Source organism: Oxyura jamaicensis, chromosome 3 (genome assembly GCF_011077185.1).
Source record: "Oxyura jamaicensis isolate SHBP4307 breed ruddy duck chromosome 3, BPBGC_Ojam_1.0, whole genome shotgun sequence".
Taxonomy (NCBI): Eukaryota; Metazoa; Chordata; class Aves; order Anseriformes; family Anatidae; genus Oxyura; species Oxyura jamaicensis.
Genome location: NC_048895.1, coordinates 6,161,895 through 6,184,158, shown reverse-complemented (window position 1 = coordinate 6,184,158; position 22,264 = coordinate 6,161,895). Strand labels below are relative to the sequence as shown.

Here is a 22,264-nt window from a genome sequence, read left to right as displayed (position 1 = left end):
GTTTATACTTAAGCAATGGTTTATACTTAAGATGTTTTGGGAGCTGCATGGTTTATACTTAAGCCTTTTACAGCACAAGTAATTATTACTGTTACTCATCTCTCTGGATTCTGATGCTACTACAAAATACCTGCTGCATGGTGCATTACACCCAAATCTCTCTCAGATATGCCAGCATGAAAGAATGACACAATCTTGCAAATTTGGCTAGTTCTGAAGGTCATCTGGACTGTTAGAGCCAGCTGCCAGTTACGCTGAAGGAACATGAAATCACACCAGGGCAGTGAATCAGGGTGTTAGTGCTACTAGGTGTCAGTAGTACTCAGTAGTGTCAACTCTCTGCACAGCCCATCATGCTGCAGCGGGGTGCAGTGCTGCCACTACTGCCCAAAGGATGCCTGTGTGACTGGTGCAGGTGCATGTGGATGCAGTGACAGGGACAGATGTGCTACCTACTAGGGTAGCCTGCAGCCTTCTCTGGGGAGTTGTCACCAGGGCCCTTCTGAAACTGTGCCCCTCAAGATAGGGGGAAAAGCCTCGTTCTGGAAGGAACAGTGAACTTCTGGAGGTGGTTATCACCTATGTTTTTCCTAAAACACTGTAACTTTCTTTTTGGGGATGTTGTAAATGCAGGCTTCTTGTATGTGTCTGTACTTTAACTCGACTTGAGGTAAAGGTGATATCAGGGTGACTGGGTAAGCGGGAGGCATTCCTCATCTGTCAGTGTGGCAAAGTAACAAAGGGGATGGCAGGGCAGTCCAGCAGTTTCCCACTTCCCAGCAAGTGCTTCCCAGGTCCTGCATAGCCCAGGAGGAGGGCTGGGATCCTGGAGCCAGGTGGGCTTTCCAATGACAAATAGATGGGCAGGAGTTTGGGTGAAGAGTAGACAGCTCTGGAGGTCCTCTGAATTTGTCACAGAATTGGCATTATTAGCAATATTTGTTCACTAAAAGCTTCATTTACTAACCCTGTGAATTCGGTGCTCTAAGAGACCTGCAAAAGAGGAGTTCTGCACCCCTTTCATCAACGTTGCTTGTGAAGGTCTCTCTCCTATTAAGCCAAGGGACTGAAATCATTCCCTCTGTTTTTTTAGGTTTACTTGTCTGATGCTGTGCCTTGGGGCCCATGTAATACAGTGGGAGGATTCCAGATGACTTTCAGTGGGAGTGCATCAGGCCTGTTAATCAGTGAAGCTCTGACTCTCTCTTGATTAGTTCTTTATCTTCAAATCATACTATTAAAAAGCTGAGGGGGAAGACAAAAGATCATCTTTTTGTGGCTGTTTTTCAGTTAGCTTTCACACTGGCGGGTTAGGCAGCAATGAAAATATAAACTACCTTCATTTGTCCCATCTGTTCTCATCCAGCCTGTCACTGTACCCTGTGTGAGGCACTACGCACTGCATGTTCTTAGTTTTCAAGACCAAGGAATAAATGTTCTGGAGTGTTGCTCATCTGATGTTACACAAGACTAATGAAATACTGATTGCGTGCTTCACCACATACACAGCCAATAAAGGAGGAATTTTCAGCTGGAAATACTTCAAGTTGTCCATATCTGGGAGGCTGCTCTCCTGAAGGTGCAGGCTCCCAGCAGCGCTGAGGTATTGCTGCAGCTTTTAGACACGCAAATAGAGGGGAGAACACGTAATGGAAAGCAGCAGCATCTCTGAGCGGGGAGTTGCATGTTTCCTGGGGAAACATCTGGTTTTGAGAGCTGCTTGTTGAGTTCAGTGCTGCTTACTGTAAGGAAGGGTAATCTGCACAAAGAATGTCTAAGAGCATGAAACCCCCTGGTCCCAAGCAATGTAAGACTGCTGAAATCCCTGAGGTCAAGCAGGGGGAATTCCTATACAAGAAATCGGTTGGTTCAGTTGGAATAAGCCTCATTCCTGTTCCCTTGCTTGGCCTTGCTCAGTTGTGGTTAAGTGAGGAGAGCAAAAGATAATCAGCTGATAATCTTGCTGTTGACAGGCAGTGGAATGGGTGGGAGCCCTGGCTTGTCCTTTTACTAATGCCAGCTGCAGGGATGAGTCCAGCATTTGGGAAGAGAAATAAAAATGTTCCACATCCTAGAAAAGGTCCAACAAGGTGGCTGTTCCACCACCAAGTGGTGTCCAGAAAGGACCTGGAATAGTCAGTCTGTTTGCTCATTGTCCCTGTGCTCCTGATTCAGACGGCCAAATTGCCCACCACGAGAGAGAGAAAAACTTTTCTCAGTAATTAATCGCATCCATTAGGAAAGACATCCCAGGTGCAGCATGTGATTTCTGGTTCAGCCCCCCAAACTACTATACCAGAGCCTTTGGTTTGATATGGGAGACCTGGCACAAGGGAGGCTAATGCTTCATGCTGCTGCCCTGTATCTGCCACTGTCACCATAGTTGATCCCAGTTATTCTGGGATCTTCGCTCCTGTAGTTCTTGGATTTTGTGCCATGCCACAAACAAGTCAAATTTAAAACTATTTATGTGTAAACCAGAAATCTTTTCCACAGCAGGTAGAAGGAGACTGCTAATGAAGCCAGCGTGTCACTAAAGTTTTCCTGTTCATATGAACAGATACTTTTTCCATCAGCCCTTAACCCCTATAGTAGTAGCAAAAGCAGAACTCCAGGTTTAGTATGTTCTTCTGAAGCTACACGTTGCTGCTGCATTCGGGTTCTTGTCACCCTGGTGTTTAGCCCTCTGACTACATTTTAGGTTAGTATGTTGATTTATCCAGACATTAGATAAATAGATAGAGTTTATTTAGGATTGAATATTCAGTTGTAAATAGAATGTGCTACTTATTTTTCAAAGTCCATCACACATTGGCTTTGTTACAGATTTATCCCTAACACCTGAATAAGCTCTGAACTGCAGTTAGCCAAGCTACTGTTTCATTGCTAAGAATACGAGTTGATTACTCACTTAACACTTCCTAACTTTCTAAAGTCACTTAGCTACATTCAAAGTGTTTCAAGGTCTGTTGCTCATTCCTCATTTTTTCCATTAGCCTCTTCCCATCAGCTCTAATAAATTACTCTTTAGGCTCCTACACATAAGATGCTTTCATCTCTGCCATACTGAATTCAGGTACGCAGTTGCCCTGTAGGATATGCTCCATTTTGCCTCTGTCACGTCTCTAACACAGTAATGGTATTGTATTAGGAAAAGCTGCATTAAATTTTCTAGGCAATACCTAAAGTAGCGTAAGTGGCCCTGTTCTTTTTCCAAAAGAGAAATACCAGACAACTGCGTGAATTTTACTTGAGGCCCTACACGTTCTTCTGTATGAACAAGTGACAGTCTGAGCAGGAAGACCCTCCAAAGTTTGTGTCGGTTAGTCGGTGTCAGAACATGATTTCTGGGGGCATTACATGCAGCCATGGCTTTTGCAGCTTAAAAAATTGCCTAGCCTGAGTCACTAAATGATACCAACGCTGGCTATGTAAGCTTGACTTTACTCAGTGCATAAGACAGAAAAAAATCCATCACAGCAGTTGGAAATAAAGCACATACAAGCACCAGTGCTTTTTCCTTTAGCCTTGCTACCATGTAACGTGCCTTAGGTGCAGGAGACATTAAAGCATCAACCATAGCATCTACAACTTCATTGCCATTAGGGCTTCCTTCACTGACAATGCTGTTGAAAAAGTTTGCCCGCTCTTGAACGTACTCCTTGTTGTAAACTGCCTTTTCCTCTTGGCTGAGTTCATTCCAAATCTCTTTGGCACTGACTGGTGGCTGAATTTTGGTAGAGCGTGCGTAGTTTCCTGGCTGAATAATAGAGACCTACAAGCAAAATGTAAAACTTATCAAAATGCAATCAGTCGTTCTGAATTCAATTAAATACCATAAACAGTAAAACAGATCAGAAGCTTTCTGCAAACAGATTTCTTCCAGAAAATGCTGCTTTGTGGAAATTTTAACCTTGAACACTTCACGGAAATCAAATATATTCCCATGAAGCATTTACAGTTGCAGAGGTGCTTTATTCTGGCCTCCTCATTTCACTCTGGTATTAATGTTCTTGTTTTGACTACGCAGCAAACCTTCACAGAATGCCTGAGTTCATCGCACAGCATGCTTAGCGGTGTAAATGTGACAATACTGAGGCAGAGCATTTCAGTATGACTTTGATATTTCCAAGGTGGAATACTTTGGATTTTTCACTCGGTGGCAAATCTTGCAATTGGCAAATTTTTGCCCCAGTTTGGAAGAAAAGGGGATGTCAAAGAAACTTAGCAATTTCTGTGGAGAGAAGTGGGTGTAATTAAAAGGAAACAGGTATGGATAATACAAGTACAAAGAGGGCCAAAGCTCCTGCTCCGGTGAAGTCATTAGCAAATTTCCACAGATTTCAGTGCATGTAGACTTAAATTCAAAGTGTACAAAGCCTTTGCCGCTCAGCCTGTTTCCTTTGCATGTATTATTCTGCTGTTCTGCTGACTTCCAGGGAATTTCAGAGCAGGCTGGGCACTCACAGCGTGCACGCTTTTCCTGGAATACCTCAGCTAGCTGCTGGCTTTTTAAAACTGCTTGTGGATGTGCAAACAAATAATCTCCATGGCATTTAACTGACCTGATTCCTAGAGTATAACACAGTGGGAGGAAGAACAGTGCCGAGCCATGTAAGAGACCTGGGGGTCTGACAGACATTCTTTGGAAATCTGTGTTAATTTCAAACCTTGATGCCCCCAGCCTGCCTTCCAGCCCATCTACCAGAGGCTGGGGCACCGTCACTGGTACGTGCTGGGCTCTCAGCCTGCCCAGCCACTAGCACCCCGCGTGCCAGCGCCGAGGCCATATGCAGACAGCAGGATGGGGTGCAGGTAACTCCCGTAGAGATGGCACACACAGCTGGGAATGCCTGAGAGTGCCTCAGGCAGGTTTGCCATGGGGCATCTTGCAGAGCCCTCGCTTTGGGTGCTTTTGTGTTCCGTATTAACTAAGCTAATCCCAATGGAAAACTTCCCACATTCATTTTAAAGAAAAGCTTTGAAAACTTTTTGGAGTTGGCTAGGAGAGATTGTGATATTTAAAATTATTATTATTATTTCCCTGATTCTCTGTAGGGTTTTGCCAGTGGAAAATACACTTTGTTTCCTGTAGGCAGCCAGCTTGCCTGGCCAGAGTTCAGTGGGAGAGAGCCATGGCTCCATCTGTCCCTCGCCACCCCTGGGCCACCATCTCCTGGCAGGAAGATGGGAGCAGCAGGGCAGGAGAAGGAAGCAAAGTGAAGAGAAAGTGTGTGTTCTGCAGGCTCTCTGCAGGATAGGTCCCGCAGCAAAGGCCATCCAGTGTCTTGCACGCTGTGAGAAACAGAAAAATAATTTTCATGGATATTCTGGAAATGTTTGTCAGTCTGGGCTGTGCTGGGGTTATTCTGGGGGTGGGAACAGTAAAAATCCTAAAATGACCACAGTAGTTAACCTGTTAAACTAAGCTCTTCCATCCATTTGAGATTATCCTCAGCTAATCGATTCAAATCCTCATCATGCTGTGTGGTATTAGGATGTGCGAAATCACTTGTGTTTTATATCATTTTATATTTATCCAAGAGGGGCACTTAATAGAGGCATAGCAGCAATTTCTTGCAACAAAAAGCTTACGAACAGCGCTCTAAGTCTGTGCATGTAAAGAGTACACCGATGTAAATCCTCCAGGGAGGGCTTTCAGTGTTTCAGAAGTGTTTCAGCAGTGGAGTGACTCCAAGGAAAAAGCCTAGTGAAGCTACTTAGTGATCTAAGCTTCAGGTTTGACTATCAGGGTTTCTTAGGTAGAGCGCTAAGAGCACTCTTACAGCCTCTTAGGTGAAGAGAATAAAAAATTACTCTGCATGAATACTGCCTCTTGCAATGTAGCTGTTCCCAGAAAAAAAAATAAATGAGCTTTTTACCCTAAGGTAGGTGACAAGCCTTCCTTCTTGCTGCACAGTGCTCACACCTGGGCTCTTTGCTCCTGCAGCTACCCTGGAGAAAGTTTCAGTTGCTTCATATTATTACAGGCTCTTCGCAGAGCATGGCACGGCTCAGGCAGGCCTATCTCAGAAAGCTCCTCCACTATAGAGGATGTGGAGAAAGGGTCGCAATGTTGTCACAGAGGTGGTCTTCCTTGGCCTAAATTTCCACCCCCACTCCATTGTTCAGTATTTGTAGAAGCTACATGCTTCCTTCCCACAAAAAAGATGCATTTCAGCTCTGCAGGAGGATTCAGGAGTTAAACTTGTCTCTTTCTCATACAAAAACCAATGTCTAAAATAGCAGGAGACTTCACGGAACAGCTACTTACTGCATCACTTACCTGAACACCAAACTTCTTCATTTCCAGTCTTAAAGCATCACAGAATTTTTCAATAGCTGCCTTGGTCATAGAATAAATGCCATTGCCCAGAGCAAAATAGGCAATAATGCTGGACATGAAGACAATACGTCCTGGAAAGAAAACAGTGCAAATAACTTTTCACTCTCTGTCTTTCAGGCAGAATTGATTTCCTGAAGTCTTCTGAACTGCTAGTAATGTGGTATTTAGCATGTCGCTATTTTACTGTGCAAGATGCCAAAGCTGGGCTGTGTTAATGTGCCGTCCCAGCAAAACAGTTCACTCAGCTCTGTAAAGCAGAGACATTCATGCAAAAAACCTTCCTTCCGTGGAGTGACAGATGCTGGACTAGACAAAGCATAACACATTCTCAACGTGCTGCTTACTCCTTCTGAGCCAGTTAACTCAGATGACAGAAGATGAAAGAGATGGAAGCAAAGCATTCCTTTAAGATCTTTAGACTGAAAAATAGTAATAAAAGTAATAGTAATAGTAATAATTAGTAATAAAATAGTAATAGGAGAAGAACTGCAGAGGAGAGAAGCAAATGATTTTCCTTTTGGTGGCTACATGACTGCGAATACCATTTTTTTCTGTGCTAGTGATGTCTCTGCACTGAGTCCTGGCTGACAGTTGGGCATATAAAGTCCAAATCAGATTGTGCGGTGATAAGCTTCACCAGAGAAAGGTGACTTGACAAAGTGTGTGCAGCCTTACCCCACCATGCCGTGACTTCCCTGTGCTGCATTTTTCCCTTTGTATCTCTTGCCAAGCGCCTGCATGCATTAAGCAGCAGAGATTTCTGACCTGAGGCACTGGGCTATGGTCTGGTTCCATTGTTTCCTTGTCAACTTCCATCAGGTAGTCATGCCATAGAGTACGAGATGTGTGAATGTGGTGTATGTATTTATATATAACACATACAAATACTGGAGGTGAGAGAGAGTGTCCTCGTAGCTAACAACTGAGAAAACACAGTGCCTTTCCTACTGCTGCCACAGATGCAGAAAATGTCTGGGTTTCCGATCTGACCAAATGGTGTGGGGCTATCAAAAGGGTGTCGTGAGAATGCAGTGAAATCTGTCATTCAGAATTAGGTTCCCTGCCTTCCTACACATCATCTGGGCTGTCTTATATACGACACTGGGAGAGGGACGACCAGCTCGCTGATCGAGATGCTGCATCAGCTGGCCTCGCCACCTGGGAAAGCTATGGGGGAATGGTGCTCCTCCCAGAGGTAGATGCATGGTCCTAGGCTGGAGGGAAACACCGCCATACAAGTACCGATAACCTTGAAGCTTTTCTTGGAACAGTCACTCATCCTGAACGGGCAGCCAGCCCCTTCCACAGGGACACGGCTGCTGGATAAGAGACAGTAGGATGACCGCTGCCTCCTTTTCCCAGTCACTAAGCAATGTGGGGCATGTACCCAGGAGGTGGGATGCATCATTTGCTTCTCTCTTTCGCTAAGGCAACCGAAACCCAGCTTTCCCCAGAGAATGCTAGGAGTTATCATAGAGTTTTAGGGCATCGCAGAGTTTTAGCATTTAGTAGGACATCACAGAAAGAAAGCGACGTCTTCTCATGTAATAGCCACATAATATGTCTGCTGTTTCCCACTGGGTACATTCTTTTACAAACACACATCCAGCTTGCAGTATTTAAAGGCTTCTTTTTTTCTTGCATCAAAATATCAGCCAATGGCGACCAAGCAGGAAGAAGCAAAGTAGTGAAAACGAGGATCCTTTCATCTTACCAGCGTTGTGTGTAACGGTGACCTCTGCGGATTCCAGGCGAGAGCTAGCCCCTACCAGGCTTGATGCCGTGTACACACAGTGGAACAAATCCTTGCCTTAAAGAGCTTACAACTTAAACAGACAAGCTAAGCAAAAGGGGGAGAAAGGAAAGGGGTATCTTTGTTTCCCAAATACAGGTGGGGACAAGTCAGGAACAAACTGCAAAGCAACTGAGACATGCTGCAATGCTGTAGAGAGCTATTTGAACCATTTCTGATCAGAAGAAAGGGCAAAGCACATGCGTATGGAGGTTCATGCAAACACATGTATCCCATTTGCTACCCAGGCATCTCTGTATGGCAGTTTCACATACTTGGGAGTTACCTGCCCTAGGCCATAGGATCTTGCTAGGCCTGGAACTGGCAGCGGGATGACTCTAGTTTACCTCTGTAGGATCATCCTTCTTCTCCTAGTTGCCACACACTAAAACAGTGAAGCCTAAATAAAAAAGTTAAACAGGAGTTTATTGGATTTTTTTTTTTCCTGATTGGCAGTGCTTACAGAGCCTTGCCTGAGCTCCATATCCTGCTGTAAGCATTTTTTTTCTCTCTGTTTTGAGTCAAATACTGAGACGATTCCTTGTTTGTAAATGGGGGGGGAGGGAGGGGGGGGTTATGTATCGCAAAGCCAGAATCTTTAAGGGTTCTTTTCTCCTTATGACTTTACCCTCTTTTCGGGATCAAGTTGCTCTTTCAGGCCACACAGAAGGAAGCTGTCATTTCAGTTCAATGAGAGACAATTAAGGCTTCTTTTATAGGTGCTACATTACCCTGATTATAGTAAGCTAATTATTCTACAACTCTAAATAACAGTGGATTAGCATTACCCTTGTATTTCCTTAGCAGGGGAAGAAATGCCAGGGTTGTCCTGATGCTCCCAAGAAGATTGACATCTGTAAATTTTTCATATTTTTCCATAGACAGCCATCCTGTCTCGCCAAATGTTGATATTCCTGCATTGTTCACAAGCCCCCAAAAGCCTAAAGAAGAGAAATATCTTAGCAAGCATCTTTTACAGAATAGCAACCACCTCTAGGTGACCAACCAACACAAGTCATCTGAAGCCTTGAAAGCAATTTTTCAGTTGGATTATCTTTTTGTCTTTTCTACTGATAAGCACAGGCATGTTTTGTTTAATGAAGGAATGTAATTGTGGCTTAGCTGGACAGTATAAGTCGCAGTGCTATTTAATAAGCAGTCACTTTATAGTCTTCTTAAGTTATTTATGAATAACGTGATCTGGGAGACTACTTATTACTGCCAATGTGGTGTATCATGCTATTTTAATTACTTGAATCCCACTGTGTGCTACGAGCAGCTTTGTGAAAATTACATTAAGCAGTCTAAAGGCTAAGGGGTAATATTTTCAAAGTGCCTGGCTAATTTAGGAGCCTACATCTTGGCTCCTTTTCCAGGAGGTTGAGCATCAATTCCTTCTGAAATCAGCCACAGCCGGGTACGTGGGCACAGCACTGGGTAGGGTAACCAAGTAAGGTCGGCGGCTCTACTATTTTCTGCATTTTGTGCCTGGGCTAGCTCTATTCCCCAGGTAACAACAGGGCTTGACACGAGGATCCCAGCCCCTGAAACACAGTAAGATTTCAGCATTTTCAAGCAGATCTTTACAGGCAGCGGAGCTTGTTCTGACCCAACTCTGCACCGAGCCCTTTAGCCCAAAGCCACAGACTGTTTCACGCGAGCACTGCGCAGCACCTTGGCTGTTGGACGTGCTTGATGTCGGAGAGTGGCAGTGCTGGCACTTTGGAGCTGACACGCTGACTAAACGCTGAAGAAGCCGTGCTGACGTTTCTGGCCCACAGAGCACAGAGCTGCAGGTGCGTGGTAAAGCAGTGACACGGTGCTTCTGGAAACGCTGCTGTTTCTGTTCTCAAATCCTGACTAGGGGTATTTCTAGGTGAGCAGCGGGGTAATTAAGAAGTATGTGGAGTTACCTGAGAAATAGGTAAGTTTACTATTTTAAGAGGTGTTGTGCATTTCTGTTTGAGGCAAATGACTGTTTTCTGATGCCTTCCACAGGACCTCCAGGTCTAGGTTTCTGGTGAGGCAGTGGGTAACAGTGCCCCTCTTCCTTTCCCTGTCCAGGGAGTCTGTGTGTGATGTCTCCTGTACCCACGGTGGTGAAGATGCTTGCAGGAGGCCTTTGGTCACCCTGGAGAAGGTGCTGCAGAACCCCTTGGGCTGACCTCTTTTCTTTCTGAGCTTCTCTGGCAAAGCTCCTGTGATGGCTTCGCTGTATCTTGGTCCTTCCAGAGCCCTGCCAAGAAATGCTAATACCGGATTTCATTCACAGCAATAGTTAAAGCCGAAATGGACAATTTTCTAGAAAATTAGTTTGTAAAATGGAGCTCTTGTACACTACTACAAGAGACCCTTCTTTCCCCTGCCATTGCCCTGTTGTTTCAGGCCTTGCCATCATTCTGTGACTTTATTTCCCCATCTTAAAATGGAACCAGCATCCTGGAACTGATCCCCTTGTAAAATGCTTCATGATCAATGGATTAGCATCCTCTTAAAGAGCCAGTTATCAATAGTTGTACTCGCTTGTGATCTGATCTGCAGATGGACTGAGTAGCTGCATACCCCATCTGTTTCCACTTAAGGCTGCAGGTATCTGTACTCAGGTTTATTTTAAAACCAGCTAACTCTAACCCAACACAAACTAAGGCCTGGCAGCATGGCCAAAGCTGTTCCTTGATCTTCTGAGCTTTACCTTTTCTAATTAAAAAAAAAAAAAAAAAAGTCATCTTGCTTTTGCTACTGCGTCCTGCACAGCGCAGCGAGAACACTTGCTCCACGTCCCCCAGGATTCATTAGGACTTCAGAAATATGGCCATTGGACTTAAGAGATCAATTTTCTTCCTCTTTCTCTGAACTATGAAATGCAGAATTTGGTTTGCAAGGCAAAAGTTTTCTCTTCAGCCACTTGCCAGCTTTCTCTCATGCACTTCAAGGACTGGAGGTTGTTAGTGGTGAGGCTAGCCCGTGTGTACAAACAGGCAGGGTTCACAGAAAAAAGGCTCCTTCTTTCTTTGCAGTGGCCAGATCAAAAGTCAAGAGAAGAAAAAGTGGCTTGAGTTAAACTGAATCGGACTCTTTTGAGGAAAAGATTAAGTGAAACATAAAATGAGCCTTTGCTTGGGGTCAGCTCAAAGCATTTTATTTGCCCTCAAGTGAAACATACTGTTCCTCAGCAGAACATCTTAGTATCTCCAAATGGGAAATTTTCTGAAGTTTTCTACAATGTTTTTGGACACTACTGTGTATGAATCAATTTGCCAAATTCTACCCAAATAATGAGCAGCTCATTATTGCCACATACTGTTGTGTTTTTTTTTTCAGAAAATTTACTATCACATGAGAACCAACCTGTCCAGCTATGTAGTAAGGTTACTTGAATCAGCCTTGGTCTTCTTTTCTTGAAACACTTGAGGTAAAAAATAATGCTATAAACCTGCCTGCAAAATACTTTGTATATTTGCTTAGACAAGTGCAGCTTGGGTAACCTGAGAAATACAGTCCTTAGAAAGAAATTACCAAAAACCCTGCAGCGTCACCAGCGGTGGCCTCCTCTGGGTGGCACAGGCTCCCTGTTCCCTGAGTGCCCGAATCTTTATGGGGATTCCCAAGCACCACATTCCACACGCATGTAATGCTTTGCTGAATCCTGCAGGGAAAAGGGGTCCCAGGCGGCAGTTTTCAGGCATGATTTCCAGCCTAGGGTCCGGTCAGCTGCAGGAGGATTTCCTGTGTTCGTGTTAACAACAGGATCCCTGTGAGAAATCCCGAGGCAGTCTGCAATATGGAAGTGTAATGGCCATACGAAAGCTCAAGGAAGACCTGAAGACCTGTGCATCTAGTGAAAGCCTTCTGCTCTGAATGTCCTGACATCCAGATGTCCTTCATAGAGCTTGATCGAGTCTTTCATACCCAGAGCCAGTCAATTCACCGTGTCCTACAAGGACACAGCACAAGTGAGACTGAACAGCCAAAGGAAAGAGACAATGCATTTTCTCCGAGTGCCCATGCACAGACACGTAGGAAAAAGCAGTTGGTGTTTGATCTGGAAGGCAAAATTTGCTCAGACTGCCAAAGCAGAACTCAGTCCAAGCAGGGGTTAGGAAGAGGGGTGTCAGACAGGGAATAAATAAGGGAATAAATAAGCTGGAAACCAGAACTGGATGTCAAGGAGATTTTCACTGATCTCTGTGTTGGGAAAATGGATTCCGAGGACAAAGATTAAGAGAGATAGCAGGGGATCTAAAGAATCACTTCAGGAAACCTAACTTAAGATTAGTGAGGCTTTCAGGAGAACACTAGCTCTTGCATAACCTCCCAGGTAATTTCCACATCAGCACGTGTTGACCAAAAAGCACATATCCAAAGTCCGTGTCTAGGCCCAAGAGGTGCCTGATGTTTTTCCCGAAACTCTTCCAAGTTTTCTTCCTGTACAAGTCAATCAAGCTGTGTGCTCGCAAGACACATATCTGTGCGTGGTCACATTTCTGTGCAGTGTCTGCACACAGGTAATATCTGAAAGCAGCCACCTTTCCTCAACTCGGGTGTCTGTTCTTGATTTCACTGCTCTTTGGAATTTCTTATCTAAACCAAGGCCATGCCAAAATGCCATCAAATTGTTTAACTGCTTTCTCACAGTTTCAGTACATCTTCAAAAGTATTAGCTTGAAATGTATTGTATTAAGCCTGCAGGTGGCTGATGTTGTTCCTTTTTGACCACATTTGGAATGACACAGGGGTGTTTTAGTGATCTGGAGTTAGATTCCAGCACGATGTTATGTATTTAACACCTTCGGTACTTGAGTGAAACTGATCGTAGTACAAATGGCATAAAGAGAAGAGAGGGAACAGCCCCTAAAGAGATCCTAGTGGTTCTGGTGGCCGAAGCCTCTTTCTCAGTTTCTGCACGGAGCCGCTGAGCAGAATTATCCTGAGCTGAGGGAGGGGTCGGAGAGGCAGAGCCAGAGGTGGTCAGCAGGACTTAGAAGCTGGCCCGGACATACAGACCCCGGCCAGTAACTTTTGTAATGGTAGATGCTTCCATAGCTTCTGAAATAAGCTAACCCACGACTTACTATCGGAGTAAATCGTGCTAATTTACCTTTGACACAACCCACTGAATTTCTGCTTCGGTTTGAATGGTTTGCACAAAACCAAAGAGCAGATTTGTAGCTGACAAATGCCTTCTTAAAGCAGTCTACTGGACTCATCACCTGCTCTTTTTCTCCCTTTTACAAGTGTCTGACAGGTACTCGATTTTCAGTGTGGTTGGTCTCATGCTGTAGGCCCTGGCTGCTCTGTGATCCGCTAGGGAAAATGCCCTAAGGTTTCACTGCAGGGAGTTCCTTAACCAGTGGGTCAGCATGGCCCACGCTCTGCTGGCCACCCTTTGGGAACCTTTGGGTAGCAGATAAAGTGCTCTTTACAGCCGCATGCTTTTCTCACCTTCTAGGTACTTTCAGAACATAAATGCAATTACCAGTGCTTGAGAATTCTCTTTCCAGTGAGGAAAAAATAAAAAATAATAATAAAAAAGAATCTTTGACCCAAATGTAAACAAATTACTGTCTTTATCAGATCAAATGGCTCATTTGAGAGTTAACCTTTAGTTGAATCATTAAATTGAAACTGCTCTCATAAAGTTAAAATACCAAAGAAAACACATCTATTTTCAGAGATGCCAAGAGGGAACATCCCTACTGATTTTTTTTGTATAACGACCGTAGAGTATCCTTACAGTTTCATTACCTTTGAGATAAAATTATTTGTGCCCGTGTACTTTATAAATTACGAAGACAACTTGTGGCATTCACTTCATTAATATCAGGTATTAAAATAACTCCTTTGCGCCTTCTTATCTAATAAACCTAGGAAGAAGACTACTTGAGAATTGGGAGTTTTCCCAAATGGCATATGTTCTGTTGGGATCTATAAAATTATGTTCTCCTTTCTGCCTTTGCAGCATACCCTCGCGATGTTGCGGCAGAAAAGCTGACCACCAGAACAAGGTTTCCTAAGGACTGTGCTCTGTCTGTGCGTGCCCAGCGCTGCGCTGAGGGTATAAGGGCTGGACCAAAAGCCCCTCTCTGTGCACACAGTGTGTGCACAGCATCCGCACTGCTGCACAGCTCACGTCCTCCCCGTCCCCTCCACCAAGCCCTGATGTCTCTGGTGAGATTTGCCTTGATCTGAAGGCATGTCCACATGCCTAGAAGCAGCAAAGACAGCCAGCAAGGTGTCCTGAACTTTGGACTTGAGAGTCTACATGCTAGCATGAGCGTGACCGTTGCATAAGGCACCAGAGCCACAGGATAAATTATCTGTAACTCAGAGTTTGAGGTGACACAGACCCTGTGCCCCCACTGGCTCTAACGGCTTTTGTGAGTCATCTGCGTTGGCCCTACAGCTTGGAAGGAGCCTGAGGAAGGCTCTGCCTCTTAATCAGATAAGGTCAAGATCAACCATAAATACACATCCTTAATAAGCAGCGTGCAGGCTTCTTCTTACCTCACCTCTCATTTCAGCCCATTCCCAAGGTGCAACTGAACCAGGCAGGGAATGGCCTTGTGTGTCATCCTCACTCTGCATGCTTTTATTCTCCGCTTGTATTCCCTGTGTGAGCAGGGACTACTCGTCTGTAACTGAGGGAATTGCCCGATCTCAGTAAGTGTGCCCGAGCCACGTGCGTCCGTCGGTATTACAGCGGGTGACGCTTGTCCTGATGTAAGCATGGCCCTTCCGTGCGTACCACATCGTGTGTTCTCATTTGGGGTTTAGGTTGCCTACACTTAGTGTGCAAGCTGAAATCTGTCCATTCTCCTTGGTGTATTCTCCTCATAGGGTGCAAAATTGCCAGGTTTCCTTCCAAGTGAGCCTTCCCTGGAACAGCTTAACAAACCTCAATGGTACCGAGCAGCAAGTGGCGCAGCAGCTGCCCTCTGCACGCACTCATCCACTCTCACAAACCATGGCAAGGAAGGCGCCGCCACCCCCACCGCCTCCCGTGCAGGCACGCTTCTGGTTCTTTGCAGCGTTCCCTGGCGTTTCCCCCTGCCAGCCACCCAGGGGGACCCGGGGAGATCCCTGCCCCCTGGCATTTCCCCCGCTGCCAACCCCCGGCTCGCCAGAGCCGCGCCCTTCCCCATCACGCCGCGCACGGCCCCGGTGCGCGCACCTCCCCAGCACCCCGCTCCCCTCTCCCACCCTCCCGCAGCCCCGGCTCCGGCCGTTCACCTCTCTCGGGCAGGTGGCTCAGCACCAGCTCCTTGGCCGCCTGCACGTCGCGGTCGCAGGTCACATCCAGCCGCAGCACCCGCAGCCGTCCGGCCCCGGCGGCCGCCTCCCGCTGCAGCCGCCGCGCCCCGGCGCCGCCCGGGCAGAGGCAGCCGGCGAACACGGTGAAGCCGAGGCGGTGCAGGCGCAGCGCCAGCAGGTGCCCGAAGCCGCTGTCGCAGCCGGTGATGAGCACGGCCCGGCCGGCAGGCTCCAGCCGCGACGCTCCTCGTCGTCCCAGCAGCAGCAGCAGCAGGAGGAGGAGGAGGAGGAGGAGGGCTGTGACCCACATGCTGCCCCACCGCACCGTCTGGGTCCCCGGAGGCGGCCGGCAGAGAGTGCCCCCCCTTCAAGCACCGCCCTCGGTCCAGGCGGGGTCTCCGGGGGGCTCCCCTGCCGGGCTGCACGCCCGCTGCCCGTTGCCCAGGGGTGGTGGCTTCACCTGCCCCGCGCTGGTCGGCTCCAGGCAGCTCCTGGCCGCATCTGCAGGGTCGGAAGGGAGCTGGAGTTGCGCCGGAGCTCCCATGGGCAGTTCAAGGTGTCCCCCAAGTGTCTGTTGACACTGCGGGAGATTTTGGCCCTAGGGCATAAAATGAAAACATCACCAGTGTTTCAGGATCTGTGCGATGGGGATTTATAATCCAGCTTTGTTGTTATGCTCTAGCTGGCCTGTTAGGTGAATGGGGTTTGCTCTGGTGCGGGTCTGGGTCTGCTGTGTCAAAGGGTGCCTGTAGGCACTGCTCGGTGGGGACTCCGTTTCTGTTTCTGACAGTCCCGCTTTGCTGAGCAAAGATCCCTGAGTGCCAAGACTACAGGAGACGTTTGCTTAGGCAGTGTGTTCTCTAGGAGTTTGTCAAACAGATACCGCCCGTCTCTGGCCGTGGCAGGGGTGTTCCACGAGTTGGCAGAGCCTTGCTGGGCACGAGTGTCCAAAAACAGCACTTGTCCCTGGAGGCAGCCACATTTATGTTTGTGTTGGGATCCCTTTGTACTGATACAGCGTGTTTTGAATGAAGGAGAAGCTGAGGAGTTTTTCTTTTCTAAGGAGAAACTGAATAATTCTTGTTTAGGTCTCTTTTCCATGGGCCAAGGCATTCACATCTATTTATTGTATTTTGCTGCTGATCTGCCAGTATTTACTTGGGCTCTAGCCTGTTCTGTGTCATCTCTTTGCGCTGTCCAGGTCCTCAGTAGGCATGGCCTAATGGCACTTAACGCCTGAAGTGGCTTGGAAAAGGAGGTTTTACTTTGCAGCTGGGAGACAAAGCAGGGAATGGACTGGTTAAACCCCACAAGCTGTCTTGCTGCCTGTCCTCAGCAGCACTTAGTTGCTTGTGCTCCATCACACTGGGAGAGGCTGCCCTGTTTTAGCCTTCAAAAGATCTCTCAATGTTCTGCCACCCGGAGTCACAAAGCATTCCCTTTACATTTTAAAAATACTAGGCAACCCTCAAATTGTGAGAGTTGATAACCATCAGTCCTCCCGCCAGCTTCCCTGCCCGGTTCCCTCCCACATAAAAAGATGGGGAGGAACTCCAGCTTCTCCTCCTCCGTGCCTCCTGCCCAGCTCTCTTCCACCTCTGCCAGCCTCTGTTCTCTCAGCTTTCTTGTCCTGTTAATAACCCGAGGATCACAGGCAGTGCCTGAAGCACTCCCCCAAAGAACAAAAGGTGACCCTCCTAACCTCTCAATCTTATGCTGCCTCTACTCCAAATAAATTTCAAAAGATATTAAAAATGCGGCGCACAAATGTGGCAAGCTCTCATCTGAGAACAGGAGCAGTATGTTGTCAAAGCAACAGAATAATTTAGCCTGAAAGTTGTGGATGAGAACTGTAAAAAATTATCCAGCCCTGTAGAAACAACTTCTTGACTACCCAGTCCAGCCAAGGAGGCCGCTTAGGTCTCCAGTACGGACTCGTTGCAGCCTCTCGGCTTGTTGGAATGCTTGTCTCTGGCTGCACGTTATTCTGCGTGTGCATGTGTTAATGTTCATGTTGAATTCATAACTGCGTTTTGTCTAGTATCCCAAATCCCATTTTCTTCTTTAGAACTCATTTTAAGTAAACTCTCTATGATTTTATGCCTGTCTTAATATGTTCTACCGCCTGTGTAACTCAAATCAGTTGTGGCTTTCCTGTAGCAAGTTTAAGGAAAGGTCCGGGGTTCGAGGCAAGAGGTGAGGAAGTGAAAGCTGCTGGAGGCTGGTACTGCTGGGGGTCTGAACAAGTCTGCGCCTCGATCATGGCCAGGTGCCTTCCCAGGAACAGCCCTTGTGAACCTTGAAGCTGTCCTCTGGGTCATCCAGTAACTTTCACAGTGAAATAACAAGTTGCTACAGTTAAAACAACAACAGCAAGCTTTCCTGAGGCTTCAAATGCTCTTCTCAGGTGACCAGAGAGACAGCTAGGGATGCAAAGGTGCTGCACTGCTGAGGATCACAGCGGCTGCCCTTCTTCCGCACCCTGGAAAATCAGGCCGCTTCCACAAACTGTGGCCAAATTGTGCATGAAGGCATTTACCATTAGGTTCTTCTTGGAAAAATGACTGCTCAGGCCTTACCAATGCTATTGGTTATTGCTCTGAAGCAAATCAGATGGCAAAAAAAATGATGCTGTAACTTTCTTGTTGAGCAGGGGCACGTTGCCATGTTGTCCTCACCCTCAGAACATGGAAGGAATTTCTAAAGGGCTGCCAGTTTGATGTCAGGCAGCGGTCAAAAAGGAACATGGCAAAGGAAAGCTGGGAAGGACTGTGCTCCTCCAGCACACCCCAGGACTTCCAGCTTAACCTTCAGGGGAGAGAGATGTGCCCTTTACCTAGCTCCTGAGCAAAGGGTCAGTGGCTGTGGGAAGCGGAGCTTGCTTCAGGCTGTTTAAGCAGTGTTCAGATCTCCGTTCAGCCTAACTCCAGGAGAAATCCAGAATGAGGGAGGGGGCAATGAGCTTTTCTCTGCCCTTCATCCCCTTCTTGTCTATTTTCATGCCTACTCACCTCTGTTTATTTTACCCATTCCCTTGCTGTTCCCTCAGCTCCTCATCTCTTCCCCCTCCTCTCAGTCTTACTGCAAGTTGGAGTTGTCTCAAGATTTGCCATCTGTCATGCTCGGTGGTACCCACTCTCAGTGGTGGGGAGGAGGAGTAATGATATTTGATGTCTTTCTCACAGCCTCAGCTCCCTGGTGTCATGTCGAAGTCGTTATTCTTTTTATTTTCTGAAGCGACAATGGAATTGATGCCTTTTCAGGTAACTGCAAAGCCATCTGTGGTTTCACAGGAGGCATTTAGGTGTGAAGTGTCTCCCTCGCAGCTTCAGAAAAATGCTGAGAGTGTGACCAACTGCCTCCTAAAAGCTCCGAATAGCCAAACAAACCAAGAAAACAATAAACACAGCCCCCTCTTTTGGTTAATATTCTTGTGCTTTTGAAGCCAGTGCCATGATGTCCAGGGTGCAGGCTCGGGATTTCTGACCAGTGGGAGCTGGCTGTGTTGCGCTCACTTCAGCATGAATGCAACTCTTTTTTGCTCCGTTGTGCCTCACCAGCTCAGGCTCCAGACCTTTTAGCTCAACTCTGGCTATCCTACAGGGAATAGCATGCTGCTGACCTTAGCTAGGACTTCTGGTATTGCTGCAGAGACAGCAATGCTCATCTAACAGGAGAAAACACCGAACTCTTCCTGAAGCAGCCCAGCTGGATAAAAGTTTGCATTCCTGCCTTCTGGTGCTAGCACATCAATGACACTGCTGCTGCAGCTATCCAGAGAGCTGAGATCAAGGCTGCCTCTGCAGACAAGCATTTCAGGACTGGGAAACTAGCTTTCCAGGAAGAGAATTCAATCAGTGTATTTTTGGTGCAGTTAGACAGCCAAAGATGTTCTGAGCAGAAACGCATGCAGTTTTTAGAGCTGGCAAGCTGTGCGTCCTAGTTCAGGACGCAGCCAGCGAACGCTCAGCTATGGTGTCAGAGGAAGAGAGGCTGTCATTGCATGGAATTAGATGGGAGCAGTTGCATGTGGGCTGTGCACGGGGAATATCTAGACTTTGAAGACTAAGCAGGATGTCTGGTCCTGTATGATGTGATGAGTCGTATTAAGATCTTGTTGCACATTTTTGTAAACTCGGACTCGGTTGGTAAACCAGATTTAGGATGCATAAGTGTTAGCAAATTTTAAAGTCATTTTACCCGAACGTCCCACACCAAATTTACCCAGAATTAATTTTCAGTATTTTTTCTTAATGTTATGTAGGAAGGGCCTGAAAAAGCAGAGGGCACGATTACATTGACTTGGCTCTGCAATGTGCAAGAGGTGGCAACGTGAGAACTGACTCAAGCTGCAGTATCCTGAAAGATACATAAGACGTTCCAGGACCTTCCCTCCTTTCCATATATTAGCTTTTGTGTAAGAAACATAGAGGTTTGCAGGTTGTTTACACCAGCAGAGCAGAATATTGCCAGGACCGTGTTCCTTGCCCCTGAGAGCCGTTTCCAGGAAGGTGCATGTGCCAGACGAGGCCCACTAGATGGCAGCCTGGGTAGCAGAAACCACGGATCTCCTGATGATCTGCAGGAGATCATCACCCTGTGACCGTGCCACCTGTCCTCTGCAGGTGAAGGTGGCGTCTGCTGGGGCCCCCGACAGCTCGGATAGGGATGTGCCAGCGCCCACTTGTGCCACCGGGTCCCCCAGGTGAGGCAAGCTGAGAAGCAAGGAAATGCCCCAGAGAAGCCAGGCAGGCTGCGGTGTTTTAGAGGTGTAGCAGGAAAGCTGCACCCCTGAAAACGCAGCATCTGGAGCAATGAAAGAGGCCCAAGAGGCAGCAAAAAAAAAATGCTTCTTGCTGATTAATGGCTAATCTGCTGAGAATGCACAGGGGCACAGGAGGGTGCTGCTCCTTCTCCGCCTGGCATAAAGCAGTATCTGGTCTCTGCACGTCGGGGCCATTGGCCTACCAGCTCCAGCAGGGCGTATCTTTGTTCATCCTGGGACACAGGTACAGGTGAGGCTAGCCACAGGTGGGTGCACCTTTGTAAAGTCGCATTCCCGTGAAGACAGGTCACGCTTTCAGGTTTGCCATCAGTCTGCTGGGTAAGCACCCACCCAGCAGGTCCGTCAGCCTGCAGAATGGTGTCCTCAGGACTCACTGCCAGTGCGGGTGAGGTTGCGGGTAATCTTACTGTTATCCCTCACTAGCTAAGGGCATAAATCAGAGGGCTGATGGTATGATGGTCCCTGTGCTCAGTTGTTCAAGGACAACCCCGAACATGACACACAATTTGCCAACTCATCCAAATGGAGGATCTAGACACTGATTTTTACTAGGAACAGCCGTATGGGAATTACTCGGCATTTTCTAATTGGGTATCATTTGCCTCTAATTAGCAGTAGGGTAGCTGATAGGGAGGGTACAAGGATGGGTAAGGAGGTAGAGGAGAAGTAGCCTGAGGACACAGGGCAAATCAGAGACCGAGTGTGACAGAGAATCCTGGGCTCCTTGCTTACTGAGTGCCCCATGTGCAGAATGAGCTCCCCTCAAGGGGAAAGTTAGCTTTTTTTTTTTTTTTTTTTTTTTTTTTTTTAAGAAGTCAAAAGGCAACTTTGTCATGGAGTTGGAGGGCTGCAAGAGAAGGGGCGGTACAGTCGACAGTGTAGGGGGAGAGGTGTAAGAGGAGGAGCAGATATTGGAGTTTGCCGTTGAACACACTGGTGCAGTCTGAGCCCTGCAGAGAATGACTCGAGGCACCAGGTGCTGCTCAGCCACCTGCACCTGGTGCCAGATCTTGCTTACACTGTGCGGAAGGAATTAATCAATAGGTCTGGTTTCCTCCTAAAAAGTAAAAGCCCACAGAAAAAAAAGGCTTGGCTTCTCTGATATCATTCAATCTGCAGCTCCCCAGACTGCTACCAAGCAGGCGCAGGGTTCCCTTCTTGGCCCTGCAGCAAGTGAGAGAGTGTGTACGGCCAGGTGAGTGCTCACACTGGGAGGTCGTGGCTGGCAGGACCAGCTCTCTGTCCACACCAGGATGTAAATGTTCTTCAGGGCAGTTTCTATCCCCTTTTCCCTGCTCGCTCACATAGTCCTAATTTAGTGAGAAAATATGAGAGCCATTTTTCAGAAGCTGAATTTAGCCAGAGCCCTCAGCTGAGCAGTTTTCGTGACTCAGGGATCTCTCCCTCCTCTAACCATTGCGTCACCGGTAAGAAATTGTAACTGCACTATTACAGAAGTACGGGGGCTCATTTCTCCAGCTGAGGCAGTGCGTAGGAGATCATTTGGACTGGCACCCTCCCAAACATAATGTATTGAAATGTCATTCTGCTCCGGGGTGAAGCTTGTATTCCTCCCAGTTTGTCCTCTCCTCTGGGTTGCAGCATCTGTGCATCGTGCCCTCATCTCTTGGCATGCAGGTGCCTGAAAGTGTAGAGGGAAGTGCTCTTGTTAACGCTGGGAAACTGGAAACAGTCTTCTAAATCCTCCAAGTCTGATGTGAGCTTGGGTCCTACTGCTTTGTTCTTGTGGTTGTGCAAATCCCCACCTGTGGAATGGGCCCCCAGGGGCTGCCTTGGGGCAGCACAGTGAATGTTCAAGGCTGCAGAGAGGACTCCAGCTGCTCAGTCGCTCTGCACCAGGTCATTTTTAATGCTTTGCACAGGAAGCTAAGAGCATAACTTTAAGTACTTGGAAGTTGGGATCTAAGGTTTTAATGATAAACTTTGCACGTGGATTTTGACCATTCCCTTACTCTGGCATTTGCTTTTGATTTCTGGCACATTTCCAAGGGTGCCAGAAGACAAGGGAACATGAATTTAACTCAAATTCAGCATGCCCCAGAGCTGCTCAGTTCTGTGATGGTGCTTC

The 22,264-nt window shown here is 47.1% G+C and overlaps 1 protein-coding gene across 1 annotated transcript; it reads right to left on the bottom strand.

Annotated features, from left to right (window-relative positions):
• Positions 1 to 1,092: 1,092 nt before the first annotated feature.
• On the bottom strand, positions 1,093 to 15,810 carry LOC118164661 (D-beta-hydroxybutyrate dehydrogenase, mitochondrial-like). Its single transcript, XM_035322335.1, has 4 exons — positions 15,369 to 15,810; positions 8,927 to 9,079; positions 6,287 to 6,417; positions 1,093 to 3,775 (listed from the first exon to the last, which is right to left on the bottom strand). The coding sequence occupies exons 1-4, from the start codon at positions 15,697 to 15,699 to the stop codon at positions 3,428 to 3,430; spliced, it is 963 nt and encodes a 320-aa protein (XP_035178226.1). The 5' UTR covers positions 15,700 to 15,810; the 3' UTR covers positions 1,093 to 3,427.
• Between the last annotated feature and the right edge of the window lie 6,454 nt (positions 15,811 to 22,264).